This window comes from Salvia splendens, unplaced genomic scaffold (assembly GCF_004379255.2).
Source record: "Salvia splendens isolate huo1 unplaced genomic scaffold, SspV2 ctg812, whole genome shotgun sequence".
Taxonomy (NCBI): domain Eukaryota; kingdom Viridiplantae; phylum Streptophyta; class Magnoliopsida; order Lamiales; family Lamiaceae; genus Salvia; species Salvia splendens.
The window spans coordinates 1-15,765 of NW_024599490.1; the positions used below are offsets into that span (position 1 = coordinate 1).

Here is a 15,765-nt window from a genome sequence, read left to right on the forward strand (position 1 = left end):
TGATGGAAGTGCACAAACCATATAAAGAACAACCAGGAAATTTTTCTTCTTATAATCAAGACAAAAGACAGATGTTGTTCTTTTTCGAATTTCCAAGTATCCCCATGTAACGAGTAATGTACTAGATTCGGCATTGATAACTTTATATTCGAGAATTCAATGATCCTCTTTTTCCTTGTAATATCTGTCTTTCTTCTTAAATATACCTTCTATCTCTATATTGTCGTATTATACGTGGCTTTGTTATACTGGTGCTGAGATGTTAGGCAAATTCTCTGTAAAGGTTGAACCTGATGAAGTAAATGCTCTTGCTCAATTGATGACGTGGAAGACTGCTGTCGCCGATATTCCATACGGTGGTGCTAAAGGTGGAATAGGATGCTCACCAAAAGATTTTAAGTTTTAGTGAGTTAGAACGTCTTACACGTGTCTTCACACAGAAGATACATGACCTTATTGGGGTCAATACTGACGTCCCAGCCCGGATATGGGCACTAATGCTCAGGTTAATGTCCTCTTCCTTATTTGAAATATAATCCCATTTAAATTTTTTCCTTCATAAGAATAAGTACAAATATATGCGTTTTGTAGACTATGGCTTGGATTTTGGACGAGTACTCAAAATTCCATGGTTATTCACCTGCAGTCGTTACGGGAAACCAATTGTAAGTATAATTCAAACTATAAACTTAATCGCTATTCCAAATTAAGAATATCATCTCATTGCATAAGTGTCTTGTTTATTGGTATCTCAGGATCTTGGGTGGTTCACTGGGTAGAGATGCAGCAACTGGGCGTGGAGTTGTTTACGCCACTGAAGCTTTACTTGCTGAACATGGAAAGTCCGTTAAGGGATTGACTTTTGCTATTCAGGTATGAAGTGAATTTCACTTCATATATTCTCGTCAAAGTAACATTTTAAAAAAGCTCAGCATCTAATGTTTGTACATTATGCAGGGTTTTGGCAATGTTGGATCATGGGCTGCAAAGCTCTTCCATGAAAGAGGTGGAAAGGTTGTTGCAGTGAGTGATATCACTGGAGCAGTGAGAAATCCTAATGGTATTGACATACATGCATTGCTTAAGCATAAGGAGGCAACAGGAAAGCTAGCCGATTTCAGTGGTGCTGACGTGATGGACTCAAATGATTTGCTAACTCAGGAATGTGATGTTCTCGTACCATGTGCTCTAGCGGAGTTTTAAACAGGTTGAACATTTTATTCTAGCAGATGAATTCCCCTAAATGCTTGTTAAGTTATTATATCTTCTGCTCTGATTGCTTTTCCTCTACAAGTTAAAGTGCTCCTTTTCTCTCTTTAAAAAGGGATAAACTTTAGAAGGAGCTGTAGTTTCATTGGATTCTTTTTCCTCTTTGTTATGCTCCTCGAATAGCAGCTAGTTTTATTCCATCAAACAATTTGATGTTATATGAATAACTATGTTCCTGAATAATCAATCTAAACCACAACTGAGTTTTATAGTAATTTAAGGAGTTCCTCAAGTGAATTCTATCTTGAAACTAAACAAGTAACAAGGACCGAAAACATGGATCTGTTTATTTGGTGTAGTGTCAATATTCTGCGAAATTATTTTTGTTTCTGGATTAACTGAATATAGAAATGGTAAGACTTTCTATGATACTTTCTGTTTCAGCTTTCGCTAATCTATGAATCACTGTATCAATTACGGATGAACTACCGTAATTGAACAAAGATAAGCTCTGCGATATAGTGGTCCATAATTGAAAATAAAGAGAAGCATACACTCACATAGATAATGAAGAAAATTCGACTAACAACATACGAGTATTTCATTTGAAAGACAGATCAGGATGGGGAGGAAAGGGATTAGGCATATTACCGCATGCTCACAGTTGTTCATACGTGTTTCAGTGGTTAGTTATAATTCTTGCATGCTACATTGTACCTGACTTGTATTGGTTATTTTCTTTGTTGAAGAGAAAATGCGGGCGATGTCAGAGCCAAGTTTGTCATAGAGGCTGCTAATCATCCAACTGATCCAGATGCCGATGAGGTCCAAACTTTTGCTCTTGTTTTTAAGGACCTTCAACTAATATAGTCAATATTCTAATCAAATTGCTCCACTTCTGCAGATTTTATCAAAAAAGGGTGTTGTAATTCTTCCCGATATATATGCAAATGCAGGAGGAGTGACCGTTAGTTATTTTGAGTGGGTGCAGGTAAGGGTTCCCTTCTTCTGCTCAATTTATTACTCCCTAAGATGCAATTGAAATGCTTCATTATGTTATAATCTGTGTCGTTCCAAATATGTTAATCAATATATGATCCTTTTGAAATTTTCTTGTTGATACTGCGAAATTGTGTGTGCAGACATTCAAGGGTTTATGTGGGATGAGGATAAGGTGAATGCAGAACTTAAGAGATACATGACAAAGGCCTTCCACAACATCAAGGGCATGTGCCAGTCGCACGATTGCAACCTTCGGATGGGTGCATTTACATTGGGGGTCAACCGTGTTGCTCGTGCTACTCTACTGAGGGGTTGGGAAGCTTAACATCCTTGTGCACATCATATATTTGCCTCAACTGCTGCTTCAAAGATCAAGACAAAGCTGTTTGAAAATTTTCTTTGTTTCGTTAATCGTCTGCAAGGCTGAGAAGACACCTATTGTTTCAAAGAAACGGCCTCGATTTTTTCTTAATTTCCGAACTACAGTTGCCTTTTGAACTATGTGATGTGAACTTGCAGAAAGAAACGAAGGTGGTAGTTGAGTATCAACTCATTCTCACCTCCAAATTCTTGCAAATATCACATGAATTTATGAGATCTCATTCTTGGAAATTATGCTATTACAAAAAAAAATGCTTGGTTTATATTGCCTTCCTTCTGTGGAGAGTTGCAGTATTTAGTCTCATCAATACTCTTTTTTTTTGGATGGATAAATGGATTTAATTTTTTAGGTTGAGTCACGAGAGGACTCGAACATGAGGTGAAACCTTTTGCCTCAGAAATTAACCTTTTTACTGCTTTGGCAACTCACTCACACATCTCATCATTACTCTTTCACATGTTCTGTTGGGTCAGAGATCTTTTTTATAATGAGAATATCATCTTTCTGTTGGGTCAAAAGGATTAATTTTTTTGAATTTCTGCCATCTTTTATTTAATGTGAATATCATCTTTTTTACTACTCTGGTCCTAGCGAATCCTCTATTATGCATAAAAATACAGCACAAAATGTTGTGCAAATATTTTATCATAGTTATAATTCTTGACATGCAATACTAGTAATTAGCTCAAAAATATTTTATCCTATATTTTTTTTCATTTCGTGGTTAATTATTTTATATATTTGATTATTTAAATATTTTAACCTAGAATTTTTTCTTTCGGTGTAAATTATTTTATATATTTGATTAAAGGTTCTTGTACTAAAGCAATTTATTTCATTATTATATTCTTTACAATTTTTGTTCTATTAGGTTCTTATTCTAATTTATTTTGATTAAATAGATATTTTGTTTTGACCTTTATTTAATGGACTTCGGAATTTGACTTAAATTTTTTTTGTTTTAATTAAATTTATTTATTTTAACATTTTTGTTTTGAATTAATTTAGTTGCGATAAATAGAAAAGTATCAATAAAGTTTTCATTTTCGCAATGATTCTTGAGTTGATATTGCAACTAAATTAATATCGCAATAAATAGAAGAAAATGGAAAAGTAAATAAAATTAATTAACACAAGAAAAGTTAATTAAATTCTGGAGTCCGTTAAAAAAGATTCAACCAAATTACAAATAAAAATATAAAAACCTCTTAATTTAAAATGCGTTAGTATATGGACCTAACGAAATAAAATATTATATGCACTAATACACTTTCATGTGTATAAAAACCTCTTAATTTAAAATGCGTTAGTATATGGACCTAACGAAATAAAATATTATATGCACTGATACACTTTCATGTGTATAAAAACCTCTTAATTTAAAATGCGTTAATATATGGACCTAACGAAATAAAATATTATATGCACTGATACACTTTTCATTCACATGTAGTAGAATTTACTGAATAAATGAGATAATTTTGAATAATTTACAAAATGTTGGCCGATTATGAACCTTCTCGTTGCTCAATCAATCGTGCGCAGCTCGTCTGACTTCGTCGATTGTGGGTTGGATTTCCTAAGCTATGGGTAGGGGTGCTTAATCGGTTCTTGATTAACCGGAACCAACCGGTTAATTGAGGAATCGGAACCGGAATATTCGGTTCCGGTTCTAATCGGTACCGATCGGTTCCTAACCGGGAACCGGATTAAATTTAATTTATATTTTATAATTTCATATTAATATAACTTAATATACTATTACTAGTATTCAAGTTTCTTAACCCTATTTTATAATTTAGGTATGGACTTATCGAATATTTTTAGGTGTTGGGACTTTTTTAGGTATTTAATTATTTAAATTTGTAGTTATTGGATGATGAATATTGTTGCTTTGTTAGTTTTTTCTATTTGACTTATGTTTATTCGTACTTTTAAGTATTAAGTTCCTGAATTTTTATATTTTTAGATGTTGTATTTTAATTTTTTTGGTATAGAATTATTTAAATTTTTATTCGAATAAAAATTTATATTTAAATTAGATGACAAACCGGTTCTTCGGTTCTAAACTGGAACCGGCCGGTTCTTAACCGACCGATTCCAGTTCCGGAATTTAGAAAATTTTGTAATCGGTCAACCGGTCCGATTCCAACCGAATCCGCCCATATAAGCACCCCTAGCTATGGGTACGTACCACTATATTTTTGGGCAAATTAGAATTTTAGGTAATTCAAAACATAAGTGATGGACAGGTTAATCTGTTCAAATTAATTTTCACAAATTTGAGGTTTTGAACGAAACACATTGCAATAGATTTTAGATTTTGAGGGATGCATTATTATACTATACCAAACACCATATAGTTTTAAAAAATCTAAACCATAGATATGTGAAAACCATGCTATCTCTAAAACCTTGTTAGAGACTAATGGGGTACCGAACGCCATAAGAATAAAAGCGGGCTAAACGGATTAGCCCGGTAAATTAGTGGGTTAGGGCTGTAATTTTGTAACCCGAATATAAAACGGGCTAAACGGGTTAGCCTGAATGCGTTGCGGGTTAGATCGGCCCGACGGATTGCAACTTTTAATTAAAAAATATTAAGTGTTAGGAGGTTTTTAGTATTTTTTAATTTCATGTGGCACAATCATTACACTTATTTAATCTCCATTATACACTTTTCCACTCGATCCAATAATATCAACTTTCAAATTCCACATCGACTCATTATTCCAACGTCCGATCATCTGACACTACTGTCTTACCACCACTAAAGCCAATCAAGAAAAAATTAAGAACTAACCTATCAAAATCTCAATATATTTATCATTTTTATAATGATTCATGTAAGATATGATTTTTAATTTTCTAAAAGAATTAATTATGAAGAATGCCAAAATAATGACACGAACACAAGCTTTAATTTATGTTGTAGTTGATCGAGATGAAAGACTTCTTTCCAACTATTATTGAAGAAAACTATGAAAATTTGAAGATTTATATGATTCTAAAACTAAGAAAAAAAATATCTAAAATTTAAAATCATTTATAGAGGAAAATTTTGATACAAGAGATTATTTTCAAAGCTTTTAGGCCTGAATAGCCCGATGAGTTAGCCCGGAACCCTACAGGTTAGGCTTAGAGTTGAAAATTTATGACCCGAAATATTTATAACCCGAATAGCATGCACCCAAATAGTTCGGCAACCCGAGTGGGTTTCTAGTAGAGTTAGAGAGAAGAATTGGTAAAGTGGGAAAGAGTGAGAAAAAATGTTCAAAGTGAGAGAGAAGAAGAGAAAAAATGAGAGATTTTGGAATATGAGTCTCAATTCGCCGACCTTTCGAGCTAATGGTTTAAATTCGCTGACCTTTTATAATATGAGCTCGAGGCATGCGAATTTTTCAGAATAAGGATTTTTTTACTTTTTATATTTTTCTCTCTTCATTTTTCTTATTATTTCCCTCCCAAAAATTATAAATTAACTAAACTACCCTTTTAATTCAATTTCTCAAAAATTTAATCTGCTCCGCTCCGAATTTAATCAAAATTCTCACACCACTTCACCACCGGCCTTCGCCTCCACTCTCCACTTCGCCACCTCCGCCTTCACTTTTGAGAAATTGAATCAAAAGGATATTTTAGTATTATAATTTCTGGGAGGGAGATAATAAGAAAATGAAGAGAAAAAAATATAAAAAAGGTAAAAAAAATATCTTATTTTGAAAAAATCGCATACTTCGAGCCCATATTTTGAAAAAAAATTCTTATTTTTAATCCTAATCTTAAAAGGTCAGCGAATTGAGACTCATATTCCAAAATCTCTCGAGAAGGAATAGTGAAAGTAATATTAGTAGATTGTGAGGTACACATCTTAAAATAGAAAGTTTAAAACTTTTCTATTTTAAAAGAGCAGAAAAAATGGAAATATCTTCTACTTTCAAGGGAAATATATAGTATTAGTAAGAGCATCCCCAATCGTGCTCTTAGCTCAGAGCATGTTGTGCGCTCGGTCCCACTTTTATACATTTTGTTAGGATTGGTATACTGAAAAGCATATTTCGAGCATGTTGCACGGATAGAATTGCTTGTATACAATAAACTCTACAATCCACTTTTAACCCAAGGCGAGAAGAAGTAATTTTATCACATTGGTGTTTGCTTATGCATATATAAGATGTTTCTCAAACATTTAAATATATAAAAAGCAAATAAGTCTAATTCTTCTACATAGTAGACTGGTCGTGAATGACGTTCATAGAAGGTGACGCAGTAGTAAGACTTAGATATATGCGGACTGACATTGCAACCTTTCACGCTAGGTAGTCTAGGCCTATTTGGGTTGTGAAATTCTTATTTTTCTTTGTTCAGAACTGATCGTGTTACCTTAAAGTGGACGACGCCCACAACCGGTCTACTAAAACAAAGACTTAGACTTTGTCAAGTTACTTATACATTTAAACATGTAATAAACATACATTAAATGTAATACATAACAACATTATGACAAAATAAACTGTTTCATCCATTGGAAAATAAAATAAAGAGTTTTACAGTATTCAATCACTCGAAAGGTGATTTCTAGTATACAAACTCTAACACCTCACCCCACCCAGCATCGAGCAGTAGTACACCGCGACCACGTCGATGCACACTAACTGTTGTTTGACGACTATTTCGCTGAGCAGCCGCGGTTTGGGGACAACTTCTTCTGGCGGCGTTTTAGGATGCACCGAGATCTATTTATGCGTATCGTGAACGATTTAGAGCGTCAGTACTAGTACTTCTGATTCAGGGAGGATGCGAGTGGCAGACCTGGTCACTCGCCTATACAGAAGTGCACTGCTGCAATTAGCAGTTGGCTTACAGGGAGGCCCGGCCGACATGTTCGACGAGTACCTCCATATCGGCGAGACGACTGCCCGCGAATGTCTCAAGTATTTTTGTTAAGGCGTCATTCAAATATTTGGGGAGAGGTACCTGCGGAAGCCTACCCCCCAAGACTGCCATGATCTGATGGATATGCACGGGTCGGTGCATGGGTTTCCAGGGATGTTGGGCAGTATAGATTGCATGCATTGGGAGTGGAAGAACTGCCCCACCGCCTGGAAGGGGCACTACACGACCGGCTTCAAAGGCAAGAATCCCACAATGATCCTCAAAGCCGTAGCTGACTACCGGCTGTGGATTTAGCATGCATATTTTGGGGTAGCAGGGTCGAAGAACGACATCAACGTCCTCCAGCCGTCGCCCCCTTTCAACGATCAGTGCATGGGCATCGGCTCGGCCATCAGTTTTGTCGCCAACGGCAACCAACATGATATGAGCTACTATTTAGCGGATGGGATATACTCTAGGTGGCCCATCTTTGTGAAGACGATCAGATGTCCAATCGAAGAAAAGAAGGTCTACTTTGCTAGCCGACAGGAGGCAGCGCGCAAGGATGTGGAGCGGGTATTTGGTGTGCTCCAAGCTCGATGAGCGGCGGTGAAGGATCCAACCCGTTTGTGGTATGACGACTACATTGCTGATGTCATGTACGCATGTATTATCATGCACAACATGATCGTTGAACAAGAAGGTTCAGAACTGACTGATTGGATCAATGAAGATGACGTCTGGCCAAGCCACGGCGTGGCCACCGCCAGTGTACGAACGGGGATACCTCATGATGACGCCGGACGACTCCAAGCACATGCCGACATGCGCCAACAAGAAGCTCATATTCGACTCCAACAAGATATAATTGAAGAGTTGTGGGTGCGGAGGAGTGCATGTTGATATTTATAATGTAATTTGTTGAAATTGTTTTTTTTTAATTGTACCTTTTTAATGTTTTTAATTTAATGAAATTATGATGACAATTTCTCCGTATTTGTGTCGAAATTTTAATTCTGTATTATTAAAATGAGAATTTGTTTATTGGGACGTCCTAGTGCTAGTTCTAGTACTTGTCCATTATTGTGCAGTTAGATGTCATAGTGATATGGTAGTAGGGTGAGAAATCCTAATGACATGGTAGAAGGTGTTTTTGGGAAGTCCTAGTCCGTGCGGAAGTCTTTCGATGCTATAATAAGATTGAAAAAAGTTAGGCCACATTCATAAAAGTGATCAAGATGGTAGCTATCACTATTATGTCAGCTGTGAGCTTCGAAGATAGAACTTTTCCCAGTCAAATAAAATGATAATTCAGCAATCAATACAATGTTCCATCACTATTCAAACAAACTGCCCCATCCAAATTCATGTCTCGTGCATTATTAATTTCTATATTTCTTTAAAAGCAAACCTAAAAAAGCAATGAAAATTATCTTCTTCTTCAACATGACACCTCTATTCAGCGACGCATTTGCAGACGTTATTATCTGCAAAGAGAGCGAGAGAAGCGCTCTCTCAACGTTCCGGAACGATCTAGAAGACTCCAGCGACCGCCTCTCATCCTGGCGCGGCGCAGACTGCTGCCATTGGGAAGGCGTCATCTGCGACAACCTCACCGGCCAAGTCCGCGAGCTCCGCCTCCGCAACCCTCACAACGCTGCCTGCTCTAGCCGGAGCTACGGCGCGGCTGAATTCCAAGCTTACGACATTCACAAATTGGGCGGGAGATTGAATCCATCTCTCCTCCAATTGGAGTTTTTGAATCACTTGGATCTCAGCTGCAACGATTTCCACGGCGCGCCCGGACTTCATCTCCTCCATGAGAAACCTACACTACATTGATCTCTCTAGCTGCGGATTCCACGGTGCTGTCCCTAGCCGAATCGCGAACCTCTCGCGCCTTCGCCATCTGAATCTCGGAGATCCGTTCCCAATTTTCGCCGAGAGCAAGCTTAGGGTTAGCAGTATGCAGTGGCTTCGGCATCTTTCTTCACTGGAGCATCTCGATTTGACCGGCGCCGATGCTAGCAGCGCGAGCGATTGGCTCGGATCACTCGGAAATCTCCATTCTCTGCTCGATCTCCGCCTCTCGAGGTGCGGATTGCCGCCTGTTATCTCCGGCAATGCCGCGAATCTCTCACGTCTTGCTCAGCTTCATCTCTCTTGGAACAATTTCGATTCCCCGCTCCCTCGCTGGATTTACAGCCTCACCGATTTGGTGAGCCTGAATTTGAGCCATTGTGGATTCTACGATCACCTTCCCACCGGATTGCAAAACATGACGAAGCTCGAATACCTAAATCTGTCGTCGAATCACTTTACTTCCAATTTCCCGCCATGCATAACCAGATTGAGCAATCTCAAGGTTTTAGCAGCTGCAGGCAACATCATTGAAGGGGAACTCCCTGCTACAATGGATAATTTGACATCTTTGGTGACTCTAGAGTTGTCTCTGAACAGAATTGGGGGAATGCTACCGAAATCTCTAAGCAATCTCTGCAATCTCCAAGAGTTGTATCTGTACATAAACACCTTCTCTGGAGGTTTACCGGATTTTTCCGGCTGCATTTCACACAATTTGCGAGTTTTGTATTTGGGATGGAACAATCTCTCCGGTCCATTGCCGAGTAATCTCAAACAAGCAGCTAAATTGAGAGAGCTTGACCTCACATACAACAAGCTCACCGGGCCTCTCCCTTCGAGTCTCGGAGAATTACAGGAGTTAGAATCTCTCGTTATATCGGATAATTCTTTCTAAGGTATCGTCTCTAAGTCACACTTCAGAAACCTTTCGTGATTGAAGATATTCCGCGCGAATGGCAACAGGTTCACCTTCAAGCCGAGCAGAGACTGGATCCCGCCTTTCCAACTCCATGGCTTGACGCTGAGATCATGGCGGCTGGGGCCTGAGTTTCCGCCATGGATCAAACATTTGAAGCATTTGCAGTATCTGAGCTTGGCGAATACAGGGATCGAGGATGCCATTCCGTCTTGGTTCTGGAGATTAACCCCGCAGTTAGTATCTAAACCTCTCTAGCAACATGATCAAAGGACAAATCCCGAGTTTACTAGATTTCGGAATGAGCAGAAATATAGCTGTTGATATGAAGCACAATCTCATCACCGGTCCCTTGCCTCGTGTCTCGTCGAATGTGACCATTCTCAACTTGTCATTCAACAGCATTTCGGGTTCGATGCATCAATTCCTCTGTGAAAATTCAGAGAGGAATATGAGGCTGGAGATTCTTGACCTCGCCAACAATTACTTATCCGGAGAGATTCCAGACTGCTGGGGAAACTGGTCGTCTCTGAGCGTGCTGAGGCTGCAGGCAAACAATCTCACCGGAAAAATCCCAAGCTCGGTCGGGCTCTTGACAAGGCTGCAATCCTTGCACCTGCGCGGGAACAACGATCTCTCAGGGTCGCTGCAAAACTGCACTGGTCTCATGTTGTTGGATCTGGGCCCCAATCATTTCTCGGGGCGTATACCTAGCTGGATTCATCGGCTCTCAGAGTTGGTGGTGTTCAACCTTCGTCTCAACAGGTTCTGGGGCGAGATCCCGGTGGAGCTCTGCCTTCTCAGCCGCATCTAGGCGCTGGACCTAGCGGGCAACAATCTGTCCGGGCGGATACCCTCGTGCTTCGACGGTTTCAATGTGATGGTGTGGAGGCAGAAGCCGGGCGAACGCATGTACTATTCTGCAGACGACACGTTGGTGTCGTTCCCGACAGCCAGTATCTCGTTGTGAAGGGGAGGCTCGGGTTGTACAGCAACATTCTGCATTGGGTGATGACGTTGGATATCTCAGACAACAACTTAACAGGTCCGATTCCTGCTGCAATAACGTCGCTTTCCAAGCTGCAAGGGCTGAACCTATCAAGAAACAGCTTGACAGGAAGGATCCCAGAGCATATCGGCGGCATGAGCTTGCTCGAATCGCTTGACATATCCAAGAACAAGCTGTCGGGAGAGATCCCTCAGACGATTGCAGAGTTGTCGTTTCTGGGTAATCTGAACTTGTCGTGTAATAAGTTAACCGGGAGGATCCCATCGAGCACTCAGCTCCAAGGCTTTGATGCGTCGAGCTTCGCTGGCAACGAGCTCTGTGGAGCTCCGCTGTTGGAGAGCTGTGGCGGGAATGAGGGGATTACAGTTGGTGGCGAGGATGAAGAGGAGAGGGCGAAGTTGATATTTGAAACGGAGGAGTTCGGATTGGTTTTGAGCATAGTACTAGGATTTGCAGTTGGTTTTTGGACAGTTATAGTGTCTTTGGTGGTGAATGTGTCATGGAGAAATGCCTATTTCGGGGTGCTAACGAGGATGGGGAATTACGTTTATTATGTGTGGGTTAAATTCTTGCTCCGGTGATTCCACATCGTTGGTTGGTGCTGCTGTTTCAGCTCATGAGTTTGTAGGCAGAAAGGTGAAATCAGTGGAAGCATACAAAGTAGGAATCATAGGACTCCATATTTAAACTTATGGAAAAACAGAAGATCTCAATATCTATAAAATCCTAGCATATTGTTTTTTTACAGTTCAAAATTAACCTAGGAAATTTGTTATATTTATTGAACAATTCAAGCAATTCACAACTCATATTCAAATATAATATTGTGTCTATATGGTATCAGAGCAATGTCGATAAGACACTGTCTCGACTAGCGATGTCAGTGTCACGACCGCACTTTGCTAAGGATAGCGAAGGTGGGTAAACCGTGACTAATGAGAGGGATTAATGAAGCGGGGAAAGAAAGGGGTAAAAACTTGAGAAACTTGCGCAAAGGCCAAATCGAATAATATCATAAAATAGAAGCCAAGTACTGGGTTACATAGTCTTGGAAACAGAAATGACATCTCATCAAAATAAATACGAATTCGATGGTGAGATTCTACGATTCTCACTTAACAAAATACAGTGGAATGAGTCCTTACTAAACGACTTCGTGTATGAAAACACGAAATGTTGGAAGATCCACTTGGTTATTTAACATACATCGACTCCGATCATCACTCCTTCTTCTTGACGCTCAATCTGCACATTTAGAAATACATGCAGGGCTGAGTACAGGAGTACTCAGTGGACACGTGCCGAAAATCAAAACATACATTATATACAGTTGTCATCCATCAAAGTAACACACATGGTTTTTCTTAAAAGGCCCGAGCTTACTAAATTCTTTTGTGAGCTTAAAAGTCCGACTGCGCAGACTAAGTTCTTTCATCATTTATCATTCATCATTCATCATTCGCCATATCTAAACATTCAAGCGTCGGGGAGGTGGCCACCTCCCGCGGTCACCCATCATTCCATCGTGCCGGGAAGGTGGCCACCTTCCGCGGACACTCATCATTCCATCGTTTACACTAGTCTGTGTTGGGATTTTACCCACTCTCAGACCCGAATTCGTTTAACGTTTTGGGGTTACCAAAACAAATAGGCATATAGCCAGTAGATAGGCATCATCAAAACAATTATTTATGGTATGAAAACAACCTGAAAAAGAATCATAGCTCCATTTAAGAAAAATATGACATTTCATAATTTCGCAAGTATTTGATTTGTATCCACACTAATGTGTTGGATATTAAAAGAAAGTCCACCTGATGTGCTTATCTTTAGTTAACAATTCCCATGTTGGCCTCACTTTGCCCTCGAGCAAAATTGCCTTACTTGGTAATCATTCTCAGTTGTGGACTGATGTCCTGCCCCAGCCCTTCTTTTCCTTGCTCCTCTTCCTCCCCCTTGTTGCTTCTCTCCTTGGTATTTTGTGAAATTTGTGGTGTCGAAGAGTGGGGGAGAGGAGAAGGGGTGGTGGCTGCTTTTATAGGCCTCAAGCCTTGGCATTTTGTGCATGAGATCTTGGGAAGTTGAGCTTCTAATTTGGCGTTGTATCTTAGCTCTCTTTCGAGCTTGGTGTTTAGCCTTGTATGCCAATTTGGTGCAAGTTATGGGGCTGCTTCTCTGCTGTTTCATCAGCCTCGGTTTTGAGGAGGATCTACCTTGCTCTTTTTTAGCCTAGGCGATGACCTCACCTTACTATTCTCATTGTCTCTATTCCAAGGTGTGGAGATTTGAGAATACTTGCTTTCTGCCCAAGCTTTGGACCTTGGCAGCTTGTGTGATGATAAAGATTCTACAAATCCTAGCATTTTACTATTTTAGTGAAACTCCAACTCTAGCTCTTTGTGTGATCCATTTCTAATACCCCTTTTGGCGTTTCACTTTTGCAGGATTCTTGGTGTAACTTGGCTGTCCATTTGGAGCTTTTTGGGGGTGGAATCGATGGGAAGGAGAGAAGAAGAAAGGAATCTTGTGTGTAGCTAGGAGGTGCAGAGTAGCTTAGGGATGTGTTGTCTCTTTCATCCACGTATTCCAACTTGTATAGCATGTATTGTACCTTAATATACACATGTATATTCCACATAGGCTTGCAAATTTAATCCGCGGTTTCGGGTATACCTGACCCCGACCCAATACCCGACTGGTTTTGGGTACCCGAAACCCAAAAATATGGGTTCAGGTACGGATTTGGGTAGTTAATGTTAGAATTTTTGGGGTTTAGGGTACCCGAAACCCGTATTAGGGTACCCGACTAATACCCGATTAATTATGTATTTGAGATAAATATTTTTATTTAGTATAGGGGCATAGGCCCGTAGGGTAAATATAGGGTAAATTTATTTAATCTCTTTTACATTTCAATTTATGCCAAAAATTTCTTTATTTTAAAATTAAGTAGTGTCTATTTGGACTATTTGTCTAATGTCTATTTTATATATATTTGAAATTTAGAGAAAGATAAAACATTAGAATTTAGAATTGAAGTTTACACTTTTAATAATAGTCAATAAATAGTAGCATTGTGTTATTTTTAATAATTTCTATTCTCATCACAATATATTTTATATAAAATAATAAATTTGAAATATAATAATTTCAGGTTTGGGTACGATTGGATAGTTGGGTTTGGGTACCCGCATCGGGTATTAGGGTACCCGAATTCAATACGGATCGGGTATTGGGTATGATATTTTTTAGATTTCAGGTTCGGGATCTGAATTTCCGGTTTAGGTACCCACGGGTACCCAAATTTACAAGCCTAATTCCACATTTCTCAATTAAAGGTATTTCTCTCACTTTCTCTTGAAATCAAGAATCTCATAACACTTTATTTCCAAAACAAACAATTAGCATTCAAAAGTCGAGATCACACGACAACCCAACAATTACAAATTCTACGCGGCTTCTAAAATTAATTATGCTACTAAATCCAATTCATCTCGAAAGAAAGGAATGAAAATTCGGGGCGTACAGTCAGTATAGCCCGCAACCCGTGGACAAGCCCGAATAGCCTGCCAAATAAGGACAAGGTTGAAAATTTCTAGCCTGAAAAAATTAAAACACGCTTAGCCCGCAACCCGTTATGGCTAGACCCGAAAACACGATTGGCTAGTCCGAAACCGATAAAATTTCTATTATTCTATTTTTTTACTCCTAATTCGGCACTTAATTGATTAATTTTATTAACTAAAATTAACTTTCAATTTTATGTTAAATATACAATTATATATTAAATTAATATTTTTATAATTAATAATAAATTAAAAACTTCAAATTTGCTAAAATATACTTAATTTCTAAAATGCATTTAAATATTCACGAAATTCTCAAATATTAGTATTTGATCATGTTTATGTTTGAGTTTAAACATATCTCAATTTATCATATTAATTGTTTTACATATTATTAATATAACTAATTTTATCACTTTTATTAGATTGATCGCATGTAAATTTTATAACTTGAAAGATAACACAACCCGATGGACCCACAACCCGAGTTGGGGTGGTCCGAAACCCGATGGGAAAACCAGATTGACATCCCTAGACTCTCGACACAAATCATGACGGAAAATCAATTGCGCCATCTTAAAACCCTAATTGAATGTACATTTCAAGATTAATTTCTCAATATAAATCAAACCATATTAATCATCGTCAATAAACAATAATTGGGGCAAAAATATTTTATAAGGTACAAAGAGATGAAGAAAAACTGAGAGTGCAATTGAAACTTGGGTAAGGAAGGTACCAATAGTTTTTGTTTCTTCTCTATCCGAATAAAAATGATGAAAAATTAAAATTACTCCCTCCGTTTCTGAAATATTAAAATTACTTCATCCATTTTTGAAAATTAATTAACTTCCTCCGTGTTTTAAAATTTATCACTTATTTTCATTTTCGTATGTTCCAAAAAAATTGTCACATTTCACTTTTATCATTTTTTATAGTAGAT

At 38.4% G+C, this 15,765-nt stretch overlaps 1 protein-coding gene and 1 pseudogene across 1 annotated transcript; both read left to right on the top strand.

Moving 5' to 3' along the window:
* Positions 1 to 19: 19 nt before the first annotated feature.
* LOC121791442 lies at positions 20 to 2,865 on the top strand (annotated as a pseudogene).
* A 6,042-nt stretch (positions 2,866 to 8,907) lies between these two features.
* LOC121791446 (receptor-like protein EIX2) lies at positions 8,908 to 12,013 on the top strand. Its single transcript, XM_042189399.1, has 5 exons — positions 8,908 to 9,301; positions 9,333 to 10,223; positions 10,272 to 10,483; positions 10,557 to 10,797; positions 10,962 to 12,013. The coding sequence occupies exons 1-5, from the start codon at positions 8,915 to 8,917 to the stop codon at positions 11,835 to 11,837; spliced, it is 2,607 nt and encodes an 868-aa protein (XP_042045333.1). The 5' UTR covers positions 8,908 to 8,914; the 3' UTR covers positions 11,838 to 12,013.
* The last annotated feature ends 3,752 nt before the right edge of the window (positions 12,014 to 15,765 follow it).